The sequence below is a fragment of the Mytilus trossulus genome, chromosome 4, assembly GCF_036588685.1.
Source record: "Mytilus trossulus isolate FHL-02 chromosome 4, PNRI_Mtr1.1.1.hap1, whole genome shotgun sequence".
NCBI lineage: Eukaryota > Metazoa > Mollusca > Bivalvia > Mytilida > Mytilidae > Mytilus > Mytilus trossulus.
In genome coordinates this window covers 22,493,285-22,501,666 of record NC_086376.1, presented here as the reverse complement: position 1 = coordinate 22,501,666, position 8,382 = coordinate 22,493,285, and the positions used below count along the sequence as shown (strand labels likewise).

At 31.5% G+C, this 8,382-nt stretch overlaps 1 protein-coding gene across 1 annotated transcript; it reads right to left on the bottom strand.

Moving 5' to 3' along the window:
• Positions 1–1,246: 1,246 nt before the first annotated feature.
• Positions 1,247–8,166, bottom strand: LOC134716496 (forkhead box protein fkh-2-like). The gene is made up of 3 exons (XM_063579502.1): positions 8,041–8,166; positions 2,399–2,575; positions 1,247–1,972 (listed from the first exon to the last, which is right to left on the bottom strand). Exons 1-3 carry the CDS (start codon positions 8,164–8,166, stop codon positions 1,247–1,249), a joined length of 1,029 nt encoding a protein of 342 aa, XP_063435572.1.
• Positions 8,167–8,382: the final 216 nt, after the last annotated feature.

The window sequence follows — 8,382 nt, the reverse complement described above, 5'->3', positions numbered from 1 at the left end:
TTTACCAGCAAAAATATCGACCTCGTAGGGTTGTTTTTGTTTACAATCGGTTAAAGAGTGCCAGTATCTGTTTTGTTTCATCAACGTTAAGCTGATTCCTTCTTCAAATGTCTGTTGAATAAGTAAAGTAAAATAGATTATGAACTATGTCAGTACTGAACAACTTAATACTGTTGTGATAATGCCTAAAGGGACTAACAGCATCCTAAAAATGGTAGCATCCGAATTCCTAGTAAATAAAAAGTAATACTTTTGGCGTTCTATGCGTTTTCCTTAATTTACTCTGATTAGGAATGAACAACTGAAACATTTCAAACTTAGAAATGTATAAATGTGTAGAATATTGATGAGCTATATGAATTGACAAAACAGAATGGTCAAACTAGTCATACTTATAGTTCATTGTTCTTTACTATATGATTGTCATTTTTAAAGAGCATGAAACCAGTACTTGCTAACAGTCACGTCCTATGCCAAATTGTTGTCTCATTCAAGCTTACCATCTCTCCAAAGTATGATATATTAAAGTAAATAACAAACCGTTTCATGCAGATACTTTAACTGTTTCGAATTAAACACAGTTTCATACCTCAGCTGAAGATTACCTGAGCTGCAGTTTAAAGTTTAAATAAATCAAATGCCAAAGAATATGAAAACATCTCCGCAATCGACGAAAATTGGTACCCATCAAAATAAATAGAATAAATATAACCATTAAATGGGGGATCTGACAGGTGCCTATAACATTAATATGCGGTTAAAATAGCTTATAGTACATGTATTTGAATTTTCATCTTTTCTATTCATTGATGTTCAAATGGAAACTAATGTACATGTACATTGATTAAATAGAAGCAAAATATATTCAACTGTTTATTGCGCTTTTATTGTTTCAATATGAAAGAAATACAAATAAATATGTGAAATCGTACTGATTGTCACATATATGTGTCAGATAGTCCTTCTTGATTTTCTACGAATGCTTACTTTGCTTGTTGGCTTTCAATGCAAGAGTTTCATACACAAAATGATACTATAGTCCAATATTTCACTAACATCTTCTTCCAGCTATATGTATACTGGTATAACTTTTAATTGTTCTTATTTTCTTAAAAGCAGTCACGTTTGCTTAACCTGTACTCACAACAAATTGTCCAGTTCCTTAAATTAACTAAGTCATTACTTTCATTAATTCAAAAAAAAAAAACTTAAAACCCACCCTAGGTAATGTGGGATACGTATTTGTTCACCAATCTGGAATTCCTTTCTGCGTATAACAAGAAGGATAAAAGTCTGAATAAGTACGCGGGTTGCATGATGACGACGCATAGTTTGTTGATGGTACACTAAGTGATTGTTCCACTGCCGCTGACGGCGCGATAGGAAATAATGAATTGCTTCTCAATGACTGCATGACTACTGGAAATGATGTTCTTATCACTCCGAGTGCAGATACAGGAGACTGGAGATTCTGATATTGATTTTCAAAGTCTGTTCGCACTGGGAATCCTCTCACGAAGTATGGATTGAATCCAATTTGCGACGACGTCATAGGTACATATCCCAGTTTCTGTCTGGCATTGTTTACATTCAAGAAATCATTGACAGCTTTCACAGTACTTTTTCTTACTCTTTGCCTTGCTTGTCGTCTCCTGAAATCTCCTTTTGTGAAATCATCTATGCATGCTAGGTGAATAGACCAATAATTACCTTTGCCGTTAACGGCCCTTCCATTTTTCATGAAGCACTCGTTTAGGGAAAGATTGTGTCGAATGCTGTTTCTCCACGCTTTATCTTTGTTATTGTAAAAGGGGAAGTTATCCATTATGTATTGATATATATCATTTAGTAACAATTTCTTTTTAGGTTTACTCAGTATTGCCATTGAAATCATAGCGATGTACGAGTGTGATGGCTTCTTGTTGGTAATACTTGAAGGTAATATATTCTTGATTGATCTGTCTAACGATAACTGAAATTACAAAAAATAAAAATAAATATAATAGAAAAAAAGCAATTTAACAATAAAAAATGCATAGAAATTAAATATATTTAATATAATCAAAGTACCATATTTTATTTGGAAATTTGCAGCAAAGCAAAATTCAGCTGTCGGTGCAATTAGTTGTCAAATATAAATATTTCTGTTGCTCAACTGTTCATTTTGGTAGCATGACATATTTGTCAATGGATGTTTAACAAACAGCTATAACACAAGATATCAGTTTTACCAATTCCTTTTTATATATTTTCTTATGTTCAAAAGAAGAGTCAATAATGGATTCCAGAGGTTGATTTTAATCACTCTGTGAGTGGAAAAAAATTCAAACAGAAGTATGGTTGTAAAATTCTCCTTTTAAAAAAAAATGTATTAACCAATTTAAATGACATAATATACCTGTGCAGTAGACTCATCACTGTCACTGTTGCTACTTTCGTTTTCACTTGTACAAAGAGACGGTGTCCAAACTTCAGTACCCTCGCTTGAGATGGAATCTCGTCTATCCCCTCTGGTCAAATTACAGATGCTGAACTGTGAATTAATCATGATTCCTAAATTCAAAGGAACAAACTTCTGAAAGTTAGATACAGAATGACTTATATTGTTTTTGTTTCAGAATATATACCAATAAAACTGTTGTTTTTCACAGTTCTTTATCACATGATATGATTATAATGTCAATGTTTATAAGTCAACAGGTCATATTGTTAGAAAATCATTTCTATATTTAAAAGTATGTTGATAGTGAAGATTTTATTTTTTTGTTTTGCAATCAAATTATTTGAAACAACATATTTAAAAAGCTACTAACAACTTTTATATTGGAAAATAATAGAGCATGTAAATAATAAATAGAGCTACAAAAACAACAGTTCAGAGATCAAAAACACAAAAAATAGGATATTTTTTTTTCATATTGATTGACTAAGAAACTATACCTTAGATTTGTATAGCGATGACTGAAAAAGTAAATAATTGCATATGGAATACAATACTATAAATAACACCACAGAAAACTTTATGAACAGTTTGTCAACTCCGTTAAAACAAGAATCCTTTCTTTAAACATGTTTGATTTTATCTTGTTCAAACAAATTTTAAATAGGATAGAAGTTATGTATAGGGCACTTTAATTCACACAAAAGACAGAAAAAAACACGAGGAAATCAAATGTGGGAACAAAAGTCCTTGAGATACTTTGCATAAAGCTAGATTGTAATACACAATTACACCTACAACACAAGGAATAACTTACACGATGGTTTACTAGTAAAAACTGCAGAGTTGCTCGCCACAAGTTAAGTTGCAACGTTATAGAATACCGAATAAGAATTGGCAAGGTTGTGGCTTCAATAAGTCGTGATTCGTTATGAAATAATCGAGATAGAATGACCAAGGATGTGCCTGTGATTAGCCGCATTACGGTATGCAATACTTCAGAAAGTAAGGGGATGATGTGGCTATGATAAGAAGCATTTAATAATGCAATACTCGCAGAAAAGATTAGATAAGGAAAACATTAGTATTGTCAGTTACTTTTCGGCTTACTAGTGTTTGAAAACAGTATAACATTACGTTCTTTTTGCAGACGTTATCTTATTCACCAATTGATGAACAAATGTTTTGAAATTGAAATGTACAGCTTCTCTAGTAGCGCTTATTATCTTCATAACTTTGGTTTGGCATTAATATGCAAATCATTTTTACAATAAATATCAGCAAATAGAATTATCAACGTTCGATAAAGTACTTTAGGAACTACATATGATAATTTTGAGAAATTAATTTTAGTATAGACGAAACAAAATTGTTTTCTTTAACCTGGCAATTTTAACTTTTAGTTTCTTGTGTACAATTTGGAGTTTTGTATGGCATTCATTATCACTGAACTAGTATATATTTGTTTAGGGCCAAGCTGAAGGACGCCTTAAGATGCGGGAATTTCTCGTTTCATTGAAGACCTGTTGGTGACCTTCTGCTGTTGTCTGCTCTATGGTTGGGTTGTTGTCTCTTTGGCACATTCCCCATTTCCATTCTTAATTTGAATACTCAGAGATGTATTCTAACAGATGGAATATTAAAGTATGTTTGTATTTTTTTTCAGAGCTCACTAACATGAGTCACTAAACATTTCATGTAGCTGCGAAAGGCAAACGACATTGAGAGAAAAGAGGTCATTTGCACAGGCAATTCAAATGATATTTATGGTAAAGAAATGCTACTGTACGGTCATATATTTACGATCAGGGAAATGAAAGTGCAAAATAAAAATTAGAAAATAAAATAAAAATATCAAGATATGACCTAAAAGCAAATAAAAGTTAACAACGGCATTCAAAACACTATATGATAATAAAAAAAATAGCAACAATAACCTTACCAACAGGTGGGTATTATCGTAAGGAATAGAAAGCATATCATGCTTAATAATATAGAATATTTTAATCAGTTACATACAGCTCTCAATATTGATCTGATCGTTAATTCTACCTCAACTATGTCAAATGTATTTTTTTAGATCTTTAAAACAAACATTACTTGTCGTCGTACAAAATATATTTTTCACAAATGTTTTAACAAACCAAATCAGATACAATAAGATAACTTAAAAATTTGTATCAGTATCGAACAATTTAAAAAATAAAACAAATATCCAAGATGGTTGTTCAAATTTTTGTGCTTATTTTGTAAATTGAGTTGCTGTGTTAGATTATAGCACCAATCATAGGTTTCGAATCATTAATAATACCTTATATGCGTTGGTTTTGCTTTCATGAAATTATGAATAGAAACGAGGATTGTGTAAGAGAAAACAGCCACACCGAAGAAGAAAAAATTATATTTAGCATTGTTGCAATTCAGCATAGAATCAATCTCACACCGTATCTTTAAATCAGCAAAAAACCGTTTTATAACAAGATATATAAGTTATATTAAAAATATTTATACATTTTTTACGTAGGTTATTACAAATTAATACATTGCAGTCTTAACATTGCAAAATCATACTTACGATATTCATTATTTAATTCATAACAAGCAATAAATGGATCAAAACAATATTTTCTATGAAAAATACATTTCTATTTTAATCACTTCAATTTAATCAAGTATTTTATAATATGAACGGTTATTAATATGTCTATCAAGTCAAAGTAAAGGTTATAGGGATAATTTGTAAACATGATAGCTTGATGAATAGTAATGTGTAATAACAGTACCCTTTTAACACTTTTAAGAACAACATCATAGATATAGGAAGATGTGGTGTGAGTGCCAATGAGACAACTCTCCATCCAAATAACAATTTAAAAAGTAAACCATTATAGGTTAAAGTACGGCCTTCAACACGGAGCCTTGGCTCACACCGAACAACAAGCTATAAAGGGCCCCAAAATTACTAGTGTAAAACCATTCAAACGGGAAAACCAACGGTCTAATCTATATAAACAAAACGAGAAACGAGAAACACGTATATATTACATAAACAAACGACCACTACTGTACATCAGATTCCTGACTTAGGACAGGTGCAAACATTTGCAGCGGGATTAAACGTTTCAATGGATCCAAACCTTCTCCCTTTTCTGAAACAATAGCATAACATCACAACATAGAAAAACATACAATAAAATATCAATTGGCAGACTTAACTCAATCAAAAAACGTATGATTACACAATGAACGAATAAATTTGATCTGCGATATCTGAATACAAATGCACAGTAAATTAAATATTAGAGACAAACATTCATGACCAAAAAGCTAACAAACAAATTCAAGCACACTGAGAAATATTTAACTAATCAATGTTCACTTTAGAAAAAAAAAACACTTTTTTTTATAATCTTGAAGTTTATACAAATGTTGTAAGAATAAGTGAAAAATTGAAAATTTTTAAGAACAACATCATGACTGTTTTGTTAAATTTAACCAGAAACTATATTTTCATATAAAAGCTTTGTTCTATTTATTTGAAAGAGTAGATAATTTACAGTTCAGATAGTCGTAGCTTTTTGTAAAGACAAATTGTTAGCTTAATTGGCAGTAAATTGAATATTTGATATTGATATTTTTGTTTGAAGTTCTGGTGATAAGGGGACACGTCGCATTCTGAAGACATCGTGGTGAAATCTTTTTCGAACCTTTATTTTACTGAGCGACGTCCAAGCAAGTAATCTGTTTAATTTACTTTAAGTCATGCATTGTAGGCAAAAAGGCAGATGATGTCCTAAGGGCAATATTTTCATTTTTACCTTGAGTCGTTTGTGTTTTCTCTTATTTTTGAGATATTGAGATAAGACGTGGCACGGTACTTGTCTATCCCAAATTCATGTATTTGGTTTTCATGTTACATTTGTTATTCTCGTGGTGTTTTGTCTGATGATTGGTCTGTTTCTGTGTGTGTTGCGTTTCGGTGTTGTGTCGTTGTTCTCCTCTTATATTTTATGCGTTTCGCTCGGTTTTGGTTTGTTACCCTGATTTTGTTTTTTGTCCATGGATTTATGAGTTTTGAACAGCGGTATACTACTGTTGCCTTTATTTACCAGAAACAATATCGACCTCGTAGAGTTTTTTTTTAATTTCAATCGGTTTAAGAGTACTGTGGATTCAAAATTATTCTTGGATACCAATGCTTGTGAGTCTCGTGTGTACAGGTGAACCTAGAATATAAATGCTCATCGTATTACAAGTTTTCTAAAGGCTTTAAAAGCAGAGATTGGAAAACAACGAAATCAAATAAGTTTTCATCGATCCATGAAAATTAATACCAACGAAAATTAATGAATCCACACGTTATGTTTAATCAATGTTAAGCTGATTCCCTCCTCCAAATGTCAGTTGAATAAGTGAAGTAAAATAGATTTGACTGAACAACTGCGCTGATGATGCCATAGAGAACTAACAGCACCATAAAAATGGTAGCATTATAATTCTTAGTAAATTAAAAGAAATGCTTACGGCGTTTCGAGCACTTTTCTTGATTTACTTTGATTACGAATGAACAACGGAAACATTTGAAACTCAGAAATGTATAAATGTATAGAATATTTATAAGTTATATGAAATGACGAAATGGAATGATCAAATTAATCATACTTATAGTTCACTGTTCGGTGCATTGTTATTGTCATTTTTAAAGAGCTTGTCTCTGTCGGATGATTGTCTCATTCAAGCATTCCATCTCCCTTAAGTATGATATATTAAAGTAATCTATATTACGTTTTAACGACTTTTAAAATTTAGAAATATACAGGACTTTATGCCCAGGCATAGATTACCTTAACTGTAGTTTGCTAGAAATTAGATAATTTAGGTTCATTATTGCATGTATTTTTAGCTCGCTTGGTTTAATCCCCAGTTTATATGCAAACAACTGTTCAGAGATGATGTCAAGTGATAGTCTGAAGACACACAATAGGAATCTAGAGGTCGAAATATTGCCTTCAACATTAAGCAAGAGTATGTTAAACATGTCAAATTTTACGACCAATTCTACAGGAACTACTGTATATCTTTCAAAACAATATTTTCAAAACGTCAAAACTTTTAGAATATGCTTTGGATTTATTATTATTCGTACAATCTCAACTTTAGTGAATTTTGTTAGGACAGGTGCACAACGAATATGAATGTTAAACAATTCTATATATTGTATGCAGACTTCCTCAATCGACACAAATTTGTACCCACAAACAAATGAATTCCCAGCATAATATAGATACTGAACAGGGATCTGACTGGTGCTTATAACAATGATAGTACCTGTTTTTTTCTTCTGAAAATTCATATGGAAATAGATATGCTTTAACAGAAAGAAAATATGTATTGAACTGTTTTCAAATGATTTTATTACACTTTTGATGTTTCAATATGAAACAAATACAAACAAGTCAAATGCTCAAAATTCATTTGATCATTTTACATATATGTGCTCTTTTGATTTCCGGAGAACGCTTATAATGTTTCTTGGCTTTAAATTCAAGAGTTTCAAACGTAAATTGTTACTTTAGTCATATCAGTCAAAGCACACTTACGTCTTTTCCCTGATATACTAATGCTTGTATAACTTTAAATTTGTTCCATTTTCTACAAAGCGACAGTGTTTGTGTCATCTGGACATTAGAAACACATTGTCCATTTTCATAATAGAACCAAGTCATTACTGCATTAACAATGTTCATCAATTCAAAGGAAATAAAACTTTGAAAAACCCGCATTAGGCAATGTGGGATACGTTTTTTTATTCACCAATCTTGAAACCCTTTCTGGATGTGACAAGATGGATAAAAGGCTAAATCATCGCTCGGGCTGAATGACGACGACATACAGTATGAGGATGGCACATTGAACGATCGTCCAACTGACGCTGACGGTGC

Coding starts and splice junctions, on each gene's coding strand:
- LOC134716496 (XM_063579502.1), bottom strand. CDS start 8,166: ATGACTTGGTTCTATTATGAAAATGGACAATGTGTTTCTAATGTCCAG. Junction 2,576..8,040: donor TAGTATATCAGGGAAAAGAC/GTAAGTGTGCTT, acceptor TCTAACTTTCAG/AAGTTTGTTCCTTTGAATTT. Junction 1,973..2,398: donor GTGATGAGTCTACTGCACAG/GTATATTATGTC, acceptor TTGTAATTTCAG/TTATCGTTAGACAGATCAAT.